This window comes from Alnus glutinosa, chromosome 3 (assembly GCF_958979055.1).
Source record: "Alnus glutinosa chromosome 3, dhAlnGlut1.1, whole genome shotgun sequence".
Classification (NCBI taxonomy): Eukaryota; Viridiplantae; Streptophyta; class Magnoliopsida; order Fagales; family Betulaceae; genus Alnus; species Alnus glutinosa.
This window is the reverse complement of record NC_084888.1, coordinates 4,612,335-4,625,954: the sequence shown is the minus strand read 5'-3', so window position 1 is coordinate 4,625,954 and position 13,620 is coordinate 4,612,335. Positions and strand designations below refer to the sequence as shown.

Below are 13,620 nucleotides of genomic sequence, written 5' to 3'. Positions count from 1 at the left end.
AGATCTGTTTTCCTATGTGTGGATCTTACATATCCGATGATTATTTTTATTTTTTTTAAAAAAAAAAGTTGTTGAAGTTGTATAAAAGTTATACAGAAATTATAAACGTATCATATATCTTTTAAGTTAACATAAAATCTTAACACGTACGTGAATCGACTAGGTAAAAGGGTAAGGCAATTTGGGAAAAGATTTCAATTTTTAAGAGTTTAGAGAATAATAGAATTTGAGTGTAAATTTGAGGGATATCATATATATGAGTGTTAGGAGGGAGAGAAGAAATTAAAAAGGTACAAAAACGTGAGTAGCCATCACTATAAACTAATTAAAGCCAGAAGATGCATAAAGTCACTCATGGCGGAGCTTCTTGCCGCTTGCCATCATGCTCATAAATTCATCAATATCTATAAAGCCATCCCCATTCTTGTCTACCGCTTTCACCATTTTCCGGCAAGCCTTGAGGCTGCAACCCTCTCCTAGCTTTTTCAGAACCTGCGACAGCTCTTCCGCGCTTATTTTACCATCGCCGTCCAAATCAAACACTCGAAAAGCACTCTGAATCTCAGTTGCTTTTACCCCGCCTCCCACGTCGTTAAACATTTCCATAAACTCTTTGAAATCAATGAACCCGTCTCCGTCAGAATCAATGGTCTGAAATATCTTAACCAACTCGGTTTCCGGAATTCCTCTATTCAGTGCCCTTTGTGCCAACTTGTACTCCTCGCGGGAGATCTTCCCGTCTTTGTTGGTGTCAAATTTATCGAACACCCATCTCATCTCCTCCGCGCTTGGCTTGAAAGAGCTTGGCATGCTAACACTTTGTCTTTGCTTGGAGATGCTCGACTGGGCTGGTTTTAGTGACGACTTTCGTGAAAATCCAAACTGGAAATCGAGAAAACTCATGTTCGACATTTTGTATATCTCCTATACAGAGCAATATTAAATGGCCATGCGGCGTTGATCATATATATATATAAGTAATTTGCATGCATTTCTACAACTTATTCTCATTCTCATTCTAATTCGTAAACAAGCTAGGGGCGCACAATAGATTTGCGTATTCCTTTCCACCATCACTTTCACGCAACTTGCAAGAATTCCATTCTGAGCCCATGGACTTCATCACAGGGAGAAAGCTAGGAGAGTTAACGGTGGGCTATACAAAAGTACAAGGATAGTGCGGAGCAAAAAGATATTCTCTCAGCTTTAACAAGTTGAAATGCGTCTTCATTGATTCTCTCTTCAAACCCTCCTTTCGGTAAAAATAAAGTAAGGACTCATAATAAATTCTTTCATAACCGTCTGTCACGTCTCATATCTTCAATGGAGACCTTCCTTACAGCGAATTTTCCATGTCTCAAAGACCTCCCTTATGCTCAATGCCTCGTGTTGGGAATCATGTTGTGACGTGGGAAGGGATTTTGTACGGAGTTATATATCGATCTTGGTTGATCAATGGATCGGGTAGTCGGAGCAGGTCCACAGGCCCAATAGAGTGCATAGTGTTGTACATGAACATATATGTTTGTAAACACGCCCATAATGGAATAATATTCTAAATATGCTTACTTTTGACAAAGCAATTCTATAATGTCAAATTTTACTAGATTTAAGACATGCATGCGTGGCTAGCTAGTTTTTTTTTTTTTTTGAGTAACCAGCTTGTACATTTTTAATATGATAATTAAGGAAAGAATAATGCTACTCCAACGTGCATTTACTTACAAGTATTTACACATCAACCTACATCAAACAATAAGAAAGAAAATTATCCACAATCATCATTCTTGTGGTCGGCACCACCCCTAATCACCACGTGGGGTTGCACTGAGTACCAAATATGACCCATCAAGAGTGGTTGAGACAACTCCTAGCCAAATTTGGTGGTCACGAACACTAGGTCTCCCTTGTTGGGGGTGGTCACAACCACTAGATTTTCCTCATAATCAACTGATGACTTCAGCTATACTGGTGCATCCACATTGGAAAGTCCGATGGGGCTAGGGGTGGTCAGCCACTATACCTGTGAGATCGAGTGGCTCTTCAATTGCCCCTTAGTATGTAACTGGTGAAAATAATAAATAAAAAAAAGTCTGATGTGGCAATACCACATTGCATTGTGCTTGAGAGTATAAGCTACTTCTATGAAAAACGCACTTATGACCAACATTTTTCTAAAAGGAAAATAAACTAACTCCAAGGAGTTGGTTCAAGCGATGAATGCCTTGGATTTGGTGGCATATATCCCCATCAACATGATGTTCGAATCTCTATGAGTGAAAACAATTCTTTAGGATTATGTCTGCTCGAAGTCGAGTCTAACCCAATTCTTGGAAGGTGCCTTACACAGATTCAAGATTTATCATTTGGAGGTCTGCATACAAAGTAGTCCATTCGGGGAGTTCACCGTCAGGATATATATATATATATATATATTAAAACAGGGTTGTTCAGTACCAATTAATTAAGCAACACAGCTAATTAAGGACGTAAAGGCGACATGAAATTACTTTGCACCACGCCATGCCAGTATTGCATTTGTACCAAACTCAACTAACTATTTGTTGGATTCATCCAACTGTCAAACTCATCGACAACTGCCGTCAGCCCGTCACTAAAGTATGTTAAGGGACTTGTTTGACAAATGCATGTACAGAACAAAGTAGTGGATTGTTAATTTTAGAATTAGTAAAAAGTGATGATGTAATATAAAGTAAAAAGAATTTGTATAGAAAAGTGAAAAAGTGTTGTATTGTAATGAATTTTTTTTATTTGAATAGTAATAAAAAAATTATTTATGTGATATAAAAAGTGAAAAAAATGAAAATGTTTTTGATGTTGATTGTTATTGAAAAATATGAAAAAGTGAAAAAAAAAAAAAAAAAAAAAAAAAAAAAAGTTGATGAATAATAAAAAGCACTACTCTATTCTGTTACGTTCTTTGTCAAACAACACCAAGGATATGGATGGAGGAGGAGTACTAACAAATTGAAGAATCATTTGTTTATCATGTACTCTATCTCGATCAGCGAGTCAATCAGCATAAACCTCCAGGCTCCAGCTAATAATCATCCTCGTGATCAAGATAAGAATAATAATCATAATAAGTTTTAAGTGTTGTAATTTGTGCTTAGATGTCGATAAAAAATGCACTTATCCGATCTTTAATTAGTTGTTTTCATCCAATTACAATACGCAGTGGTAATTGAATGCATGTGAAAGTGACATCGTTTCAACAGTACTAAACGATGTGGGTTCTATCTTAAATGAACTGCACGAGTGAAAAAATTTCAAGTTTTAAGCCTTAAAACGATGAAGACTTCAAAACAACACTATTCACATTCAAATTAAAGTATCTGGTTACAATATATATTGAAACCCAAAACGACTCTGTTTTGTAAATATTTTTTAAAACATCAAGTTAGAAGCGGGTCGAGTCAAAAGCCGTTAGAAATTTAAAATCTAATTCGGTCGGAAACCGAAGTTCACGTCCGACCCTTCCTGCACCTGCTGTCAGAACTATGCCGGCAACCGGTCAACAGTTGAAATGCCAAAATTATGCTCATTCTTAAAGTAAATACTAGACTTTTAATTCAAAATTTAAGAAACAATCAAAACTAATAATTTCTCGCTTAAACTGTACAAATTGCTAAGTAAATGAAAGGTGAATGACCTGAGGATGTAGTCTAACCCTTGGCATAATATAAAACTTATCTAAAATTAACCGAAGTACAAATTTACAAGTTCTAATCAATAAACTTGGAAGGTGCCAGGAAGGAAAAAAGAAAAATTCAAAAGTCTGGTTGATGGAAATGATGAATGAATGAACGAACTGGATTGAATATGGCCGGAAATGGTCTGTTTAAAAGATAATGGACAATTTCGAAGATGCATGGCCCAACCTCCATTACAAAGAAACACTAAAAATATAACTCCAAGGTTCTGAATACCTTTTGCAAATTACAATCATACTCATGGGGTTTTATAGACTCAAGTTCTTAACTACTTTTAACAACTCAATTAACAAAATAACAACTGAAATGGATCTAACTATTACTTAATGAGCCTAACTCGATCTCAATTAACCTAATAATGAAAAATGGGCTATAACTAATTAACTATCAGCCCAATTAACCACCATATCAGATCTGTTACATTATGGTAAGTTAAGTGTGAGCTTTTTGACCGATAATAATCCATCAAGGGTACGTACGTACTTTAACTGTGTGCTTCGTCCTTTACGTGAATACCAGTCAGCTCTTCGGCCCTGCCTACTTGTACCATCCAATCTGTTCTCGACAGCACGAGGACCATTATAGCAGCACACACCACCTGAGCAGCTAGTAAGCCCAACCAAAGGCCCAATAGGCCCATGTCCATCGCAAAGCCCATGAAAACCGCAAAGGGCAATCCGATGCCGTAGAACAATCCCAGGTTGACGTAAGCACCCAGAGATGGCCTGGCACTGGCTCTCAACACCCCACAAACGGTGGTCTGAGGGCAACTACCTAGCTCACACAGTCCCACCACCGGCATCGCAGCTGCTGTCAACGATAGTATCGCTTTATCGGTGGTGAAAATGTGACCCCACGCATTTCTCATGGTTATCATGAACAGCATTGCCATGAGGCCGGTGAAAATGGCACATGATAGTGCAATAATGGACGACTCATTTGCCTTGTTAGGCTGGTTAGCACCTAGTTCGTAGCCGACCCGCGTTGAAACGGCTTGGTTGAGAGCAATAGGGAAGTCGTAGAGCAGTGCAATTGCCTGTATAAGATTCCCCATAGTGGCGACAGCCTCGACGACGTTTGTGAGGAGCCTTGAAAGGAGAATCATTATCTCGTACCACCACCACTCTAAGCAGACGGAGATACAGCTAGGGATAGCTTGGTCAAGAATTGGTTTCCATTCCTTGAAGCATTGGTGCGACCAACCTTGCCATGATTTTCTACAAGTGCCAGATAGGTAGATGTAGAGCAGAAGCATGACAAGGAGGTTTATGTCTGTTAAGGTGCCTGCCAAGGCAATACTTCAAATGCCGAGGTGGAGACGATGAACAATGAAACAATTGATGGGGACGTGAAGAGCGTGAGAGAAAGCTGCGGTGAGCATAAGAGGGAGGGTAATTTCTTGGGTTCTAAGGTATATTTTGAGAGGATTGACGAGGGACTGGAAGAGGAGGTCTGGAAGAGAGAAGGCAAGATAGGTGGTTGCAATGGATGAAATGTTGGGGTTTTGACCCCAAAAAATAAGGATGGATTCAAAGTTTAGCCACAAGAACGAAATGGGTATGCAACCTAAACAGAGTATTGTGATTGTGCGCTGGAGGGTTTGACCCATGAGAGGCCATTGCTTGGCCCCGCACTCTGGGAAGATATCCCTTCCATGCCCGTTGCGAGGCCGGAAATGACAGAGTAGCCGGAGATGTTAGCTATGCTGATTGCGAGAGACCCACCAGCTAATGCTTCCTTCCCTATCTTCCCCAGGAAGAACATTGATATTGCAAATTTACCGTAGATGAACAGCCCGGTAAGGATCATTGGAATGGCTATGATATACAGCTGTTTGGTCTCTTCAACTACCTCTGAGAGAGAGAGAGAGAGAGAGAGAGAGAGAGAGAGAGAGAGAGAGAGAGAGAGAGAGAGAGAGAGAGAGAGAGAGAGAGAGAGAGAGAGAGAGAGAGAGAGAATGGAAAAATTAACATGAATACAAGTGCACAGCATGCAAAGAAAACTACAAGAACTCCGGCGTCACAAAAACTAACCTCTGAAAGAATGGGCTGGCAATATTGAGAATCTTGTTCAACGCCTAATGCATCATTCTTAGTACTTTCCTCCAATTTCGAGGAGTTGTAATAGGATAATAATGGGGCTGAAGGTGCATCCTCATACATCTTGGAAATTAACACGATAATTTCCTCTCCAAAATTTTGTTGATAAAATAGTGTTTGAGCTTCAGTTTTCGTGTAGGATGAAAGCAAATGAAACGTGAAAAGGTTGAAAAGATGACAATCAAACCCAAAGGAAAGAGATTTTTTTCAGAATCAAGATTGATATTGGAGGAAGGAGATTCCTCTCTTACTTTCATAGTTTTCTAGTCCCTCATGATTTTTTTTTTTTTCTCTCTCTCTCTCTCTCTGTTGGTTGGGTTTAGATGGTGGGGGAAACAGATCGACGAGTGTGAGCAAGATAAAAAGGTCGCCATGCGGGTTGTTCGTCGTTTTCTGGGAGGGACTTCAGATAGTTGGTGGCAATCCCTGCAAATGCCAAAGCATGGAAAGATGTCAACAAATCACAAAATCAGTGCAGATGCCCAAAACAGTGTATCTGACTTTCGGGTCAGCTCTTGAATCTCTATTAGGATTGTGCACGTGTGCTTGTGGACACTGCAGCACCCACGTGCCTTTTAGGAAGACATGCAACTGATGCAAGTTTATACTTTATCTGCTACATACAATGTGTTGTGTTAGGCAAAGACTCCTACAAACATTATTAGACGTGAAACTTTTAGGGCCACAAGATTAGGACTTTTAGAATACAAGATTAGGACTTTTAGAATACAAGCTTAGAGCATTCTTAACGGCTTTGCCATTTTTATATTTAGATTGAGATGACTAATCAATCCACTAAAATGTCTTTTCATCTGATTATGCAAATTAAATGCAAAATATATTTGTGATGCATGTATGAATTATGTATGAATAGTGTAACTCCACATGCATCTTTCTTTCTTTTTTCTTTGTTACTTTTTCTTTCTCTCTCCCTCATCTCTCTGAAACAAGATAATGACAAAAACAAATGGGACCACAAACCCAAACAAAATAGGACCACAAACCAAAGAATATATAAAACACACTATCTCAGCAACTTCAATAAGATCCAGATATTGCCGATGACCAAACACATGGTCCCGTAACAATCTAAACCCTAAACAACGGGAAAAGTGTCCCTAAACCCTAAATAACGCCCAGCATTTCGAAAAAAAAAAAAAAAGAAGAAATAATCCGTAAATAAACAAATATGGTTAAATAAATATTCATTTACACTAAAAAAAAAAAAAAAAAAAAAAAAAGAAGCAAAAAAGTTCATTACCGTTAGTCAAAATCAGCCTTTGATGCTTGATTCTTGTGTATACTGCCAAAACAAGCCACAGTGTAACAGCACGGTTAGGGTTCTTAGCGCACGAGTACGAATGGGGAGCTTTAGGGTTTCCGGAGACTTACAAAGCAATTTGGGGGAAAATAGGAAAATATGATACGATAGCTGAATTTAAGTTCGAAATTGTATCCGTTGAAGTCAAAGGCAAAGAAAACCAAACGCATTAAAAAAGTCACGTGGAAGTCACGTGAATCGACTTCCATCACGTTTTAACGCCGAGAACATACGGAATGCCCTTCTGAGACTCATTTTGATAGTTAAAATCCCGAGTTCGAGAGAAATGATAATTCAGTACTCTTCTATCAAAACGCGGTATAGTTTGATACCCTTTTCCAAAAAAATAAAAGAGTAATGTTACACACACTCCCACTTCTCCATACCCTTAGGTGGCTTTTAAAACCACAATTGGATTAAAATCCAATAAAGATCCATATCAACGTCAATGGTGGTTTTAAAAGTCACCAAAGGGTATAGAGAAATTTGTGTGAAGAAATAAAAATGTGTGTAGCATTACTAAAAAAAAAAAAAAAACCTAAGTATCAATGTTATTTTTGCTCACATGCATTTTCGTCGGATTTAACCAAAAAATTTAACGGAGAGACCAAGTAAGAGGGACAAATAGTTTTAGGAAAAACATTACTAACTTTTTTTAGTTTAGAGGCTATATACATTGTAATTGAGGTGATAGAGGAAATAAAGGTAGTTTCTAAAAATATATGTATTTTTTAAAAGACATGATATTTTTGAAAAGTGGGTAGCTTAAATAATAATAATAATAAATAAATAAATAAATAAATAAATAAATAAATAAACTAATTTTTGGCTAGTCCAATACTATTATTACTCTTACTGGGGCATAAATTTTTTTTCTTCTTTAGTTTTTTCACTTCAAATTTTCCGTTGGTTTTTCTTCTAAATTGCTATGATTGAGTTTCTTCCTTAACATATCAAGCAAGGTTAATTCCATTATTCTTGTCCAGCATGAAGCGTATTCTGATATCAATGCCGTGGTTGCTACCGGAAACCTATTGCTCCACCATCACCTTCCAAGTGCATCCAAGACGTCCAAGTCGGTCCTCAGAATAACATTTCTAAATTAGAATGAATCTCGTCCCTTAACCAAATTATGTTTATTCTCTTATTTCCTTCCATATTTATGGCTAAAAGAACAGATTTAAATACTTACCATTGTAGAAGTAAAGGTACAAAATAACTTTGTATCATTTTTTAATAAGCCGAACAATTCAGATATTGTTACAACTACTCACTGAAATATGATCACATGCCTCAACAATTACAAGCCTAGAAGGGTACAAGGAAATTGGAATCAAGTCCTTCGACATGTTTCTGGCATTGCAAAAGACCAAACATCTTCACAAAATCTCAGAGATCTGCAGTAGACCAAATTTCAAAACCATCTCAGACCCAAAAAACAAGAAGAAATATAAGGTGATCACAACACGTCAGTGAAAAAAGGAATTCTGAGGTCCAAAAACAGGACATAAATATGGTCCAGTTTAATTAACTGTTGATAGATTTATACTTAACTTTTACTCGAAAAATTAAAGGGAACTCCATCAGTTGCAGTTTTTTGGCTTTAGATTCATATTTGTCAAAAGCTGTGCTCTAGTGCATAAATAAAGGAACACAAGGTAAGCAAGAAACTTACATTTATGGGCATTTCTGCTATAACAAGACTGGTACTTTCTTCTACGTGTTTCAGAGTGACCACTTCACCCCCCACAACCATATTGATTACAATCCCATCTGCAGATATTTGTTAGTTATTGTGAGAATGCAAAAATCCAGGCCATCTGACTAGTAAAATGTTATGGCATAGGTGAAAGAACCTGCTGCCAAACAAGTTGTCATGCGCCTCATATATGTTTCCTATAAGCCGGGCACACAACATGGGAAAAAAGGTCACAACCCATGCATACCACATATAATTGGAAACAAATAAAACACATCCACACACATCAAAGATATTTCATAATATAAAATCTCAGTCTTTAATGATCAGTGATCACGGGTCGATGGCTCTGAAACCAACACATTTGGCTAGGTACAACATATGAGGAGTTATTAAGTATGAGTCTTTTGTATGGAAAATGTAGTAGCCAAGAAAAGAAAGGTTTTATTTTATGTGTTATAGATGCAAATGGCAAAACATTAGGTAGATTCTCATCAGCTAGTCTGTAGACGCCCTTTAAAGACCTCTCAAGGCGCCATACACAAAGAAGACTTTGGATGCTGTATGGCATCTGTTCTAAGCTAATGAACCAATTTTCATAGAGACAATATCCTCTGCAAAATAGGATGCATCCCCACCAATTGGAAGATCAAGAGGGAAAAACTGCACACACTGTCTGTCAGTCATTTGGAGATGTGGTAGTCTGGGGTGCTAAAACATGTAATTACATAGACAAAAAGTTGGCGTTATAATTGCAATCTATTGAGAAAGAGCTCAGATGTGTAGGATCATTGCAAGGTCAAAGTATCTTTCCACAAGAACATAATATGACTTCTTTCATAAGAAGAGATAAACGGTCGGGAAAATTAGCTGCAAGAGATTGTGCAAATGAAGGCATGAAATTATTCCACATATCAAGCTATGAAGAAAGGACAGACTGCACCTTCTTTGTTGGTAACTCATAATTTATCAGAACACGAGCAGAAATGGGCAACTCCCCAGAAGCAAGAAGTGGGAGACAAACATCAGTCACAACTATCATATGAGACTTTTGTTCATCTTTTCCAATTTCACCGTCATCTCCTGATTCTGCACTGACATTTTGGTTCCAGTTCAATGTGGCTTGCCGAAATTTCTCCAAAACCAGAGCACGTTCTGCTTCAGCGAGGTCACTGTACTGGCATATGGAAAACAATATGCAAGCTATATTAGCAAACATTCAAAGTTCTAGCAAATTCATAGTTCCCAAGTTTCAAACTCTGAAACATGGTGCTGGGGGCCAACAAGTTTACATCACTGAAACGAATACCTCCACAGAGAATGCAACAACGCATGTAGAAACAAAGAAGAAAGAGAGAGGGTCACGTATGTGTTTCACCATAAATTGGGTAAATTTAATATTAAAAATGGGAAACATCCCTGAAAGTAATACTTCAACTGCGCGGCAAAAATTGGTCCTACTCCCGTGGGGAGTTTGACATGAAATATGAATAAAACCAAACAGCATTAGGTACAAAAAGCAACATGAGAGAGCGCTAATGTCTTAAAATGATTTGAAATCTCTGTAACAAGGCTTGCTCATACTATAGCTCAAACACAAATTCATCCCAATTTCACATTCCATTCGTAAAGAATCTTTAACGAAGCGACCCATGAGCCCTTACCCAAAAATAAAGAGATCATTAACACATGAATTACGTTCACTACAGTGCAAAACACCCTTCAATCGTTACTACTTGCTCATTAGATTTTAAGTTACAAATACAGACGCAACGAGTTGCAACCCAATATATATATATATATATATCTCAAAGCAACACTGCTGACCCAGAATGCATAAATCAACAAAAGTCAGAAACTTAAGTGCACAAGTTAAAGATCAGACAAATAATTTAGCGAGAAAGAAAAGTACCAGAGGGGACAGAGAGATAAAGGGGAGGTTGGAGACGGCGGAGCATACGGCATCAAGCTCGTCGCGCGAGCTGCAGCACACGACCGTCGGCAGGGAGTGACGCCGTCCCACCACGCCCAACAAGTCCACCAGCGTCTCCTGCGCCAAATTCGTTCGTAGAACAAAATCAAACAACTTGGGTTTTCATTGTAATGTATAAATTGTGATATTGAGAAGTTTCTAAGTGATCAAGAAGAAGAAAAAAAACCATTTTGAATTGGAGCCTGTCCACGGCAAGATAGAAATGGCGTTGTTGACTGCAAGAGACAACAAATGGCGTTGTTGAAAATAGAGGAAACTTTTTAAAAAAAATTAAATTAAATTAAAAATAAATTATACCTGAAATGGGAAGGGGGCTGAGAGGGAGCTTCGATTGCGTCTATCGCCATTGCTTTTCCACCCGAGACTCCTCTCTTTTTACTTTTTCTCGATAATGAGTCTCTCTTTCCCTGACGATTTTGTTGCGTAATTCATTACACGGCGTCGTTTTCAGTAGCAGCCCTTTATTTTTGAGTTCCAGCTTTGCGGACACGTGTCCGGTCTCGGGCGGTTTAACGGGTTGGGTTCGAGGGCAAAGCTGGGTTCTCAAACGCAAGGCGGAAAACCAGTTCCCCTCTCACTTTTCTATAAAAAAAAAAAATCAACTTCAAAATATTATAATTTTTATATTATATTAAAAAAAATTTAACAATTTTTTTTTATTTTTTATATTATATCAATTACTTTTTAATTTTAAAATTTCTTACTATTTTATATCACATCAATCACTCATTATTAATATTTAAAAAATTAACACTACAAAAGGTTTATAAACACACCAATGTGTTTGCCAAGAGACAGAAAGGAATTTTGTGACACTGCAAGAAAATTTAACTTAATATAATTATAGCTTAAATGAGGGTTCACGCGTGAAGGTTTCCATTTATTGAGTAGCTTTAATGTGATTTTTCAGGAAGACGAAGAGACTACTGGGATTTGGGGGAGAGTTTGTGGAATAAGCAGGCTTAGTGCATTTTACACATTTTTACTAACCTTATCAAATTTTATTAATTAAAAATTAAATTTTTATTTTTTATTTTAGCTATCCACTTTTTTATAGCACCTCTAGCAGCCTTATTGTTTTAGCTATCCGCTATTACTATTCCACTTAAATAATATTTTTCAAAATAAAGGTTGTGTGTGATGCATGAAATAAAAAAAAAAAAAGAGAGATAAAATTTTAATAATATTTTATTGGTTTGGTAAGTGAATCGTATATCCTGTTTAGTAGTCCCTTCCCCCTTCCCTGCCGCGCACTGACAGGCCAAGCTTTTGGCAGGAGGGCTGAAAATATTTAGCCAACTTTTTCATGAAAGGACAATTTTTTATTTTTTTATTTTTCGTTTTACCCCTGTATACAACTGGTTATATTGCACAATTTTTTTTTTTTTCTGCCAGGGGTAGAATGGGTAAAATAAAACAGGCTTTTTTTTACTCATTCTATCTCTGTATACGACTGTTTAAGCTGCTAAATTTTTTTTCATGTCAGGGGTAAAATGGAAAAAAAAAAAGAAAAAGAAAAAAAAAGGGGTCGTCCCATCTTGGAAAATGGTTGAATTTTTTCAGTCCTCCTGCCAAAAGCCTGCCCTGTCAGTACGCGTTAGGGAATGGGGAGGGAGAAGGGATTACTAAACAGGGCCGTACTCACCAACAATGGTGAGTATTGTACACTCACTAAATTTTTTCACCAATTTGATGAGGTTGTTGGAAAGTCATTTTGGACAATTTCACTAAATTGGCACACCAAAATAGCCGGTGAGACTACTAAGAATGTTGTGAGGGTTTTTTTTCTTCTTTTGAATAGTCATTTTGATTGGTTATTACATAGGGCTTTTCATCTATATTCTAATCACTAGTGAAATTTCTTAAGTAAGTGAACGAAACTTGATTGTGAGAATAATTTTTTTTTGGCATATTTTAGGGAACTTTTAAGTTCATTTTGATATTACATAAAATTAATTACAAATTAGGTAAATCACATATATTGATTTTGTATTTTTTTTTTTCCCAAATATTAAGATTTGCGGATCGGGAGGTGATTTACACTTATATTAACTATCTCTCCTTCACTTGTGAGTCTCTTATACGCGTAGCTTATACTAAAACACTTGTAATACTCATAATGACACTCACAGCAAATCTGAAAAACATGTGAAAGGCAACAAAGTATGTGATATCGAAGGGGGACTATGATGATGAATTAGGCAATATAAAGATTAATCTTTAAACCAATCAATATTCATGGATGAATTTGTTGTTTTCCCTTTACATTATTAGGCTACGATTTTCTCATACTATAAACCCATTTTATTTATCTTGATTGTTTTTCAAATATAAAATATGAGTAAATGAATATTTGAAATTGATGTATAATCCCGTTTTCAATGCTCTTTCAATAAGAAGAACTGTTTTCAATCAGAATAATATGTACACATAGGTTATGCTGACGAACCCTTCTCTCTAGTTCAAATATATTGGAGAGTATTTAATATCAAATGACAAATTTGCCCTTTACATTATACTAATTGAATACTCTATAATTCATTTAAACTGGAAAAAACTCAAATGGCTACAAATTTCCCTTGTCCCAGCACTTCCTTTATGATCAACTTTTAATTATAATAAACCCAATTGCTTGATGAAAAAAAGAAATAAATAAAGAAAAAAGACAATTGCTTGATGGCTAAGAAAGAGAAGCCAATTACTTTCCTTTTCTTTTTTTCCTTTTTCTTTCTTTTCTTCTTCTTCCTTTTTATTTTATTTTTTATTTATATGTT

General features: G+C 36.7%; 2 protein-coding genes and 1 pseudogene across 2 annotated transcripts; all 3 read right to left on the bottom strand.

The window, feature by feature from the left end:
* Window positions 1-225: 225 nt before the first annotated feature.
* Window positions 226-955, bottom strand: LOC133864618 (calmodulin-like protein 30). The gene has a single exon (XM_062301005.1). The coding sequence runs from the start codon at window positions 910-912 to the stop codon at window positions 349-351; it is 564 nt and encodes a 187-aa protein (XP_062156989.1). The 5' UTR covers window positions 913-955; the 3' UTR covers window positions 226-348.
* A 3,263-nt stretch (window positions 956-4,218) lies between these two features.
* LOC133862684 (protein DETOXIFICATION 49-like) lies at window positions 4,219-5,896 on the bottom strand (annotated as a pseudogene).
* Window positions 5,897-8,313: 2,417 nt separating this feature from the next.
* On the bottom strand, window positions 8,314-11,294 carry LOC133864052 (uncharacterized). Its single transcript, XM_062300249.1, has 7 exons — window positions 11,144-11,294; window positions 11,013-11,061; window positions 10,766-10,903; window positions 9,797-10,030; window positions 9,011-9,050; window positions 8,830-8,927; window positions 8,314-8,551 (listed from the first exon to the last, which is right to left on the bottom strand). Exons 1-7 carry the CDS (start codon window positions 11,191-11,193, stop codon window positions 8,534-8,536), a joined length of 627 nt encoding a protein of 208 aa, XP_062156233.1. The 5' UTR covers window positions 11,194-11,294; the 3' UTR covers window positions 8,314-8,533.
* Between the last annotated feature and the right edge of the window lie 2,326 nt (window positions 11,295-13,620).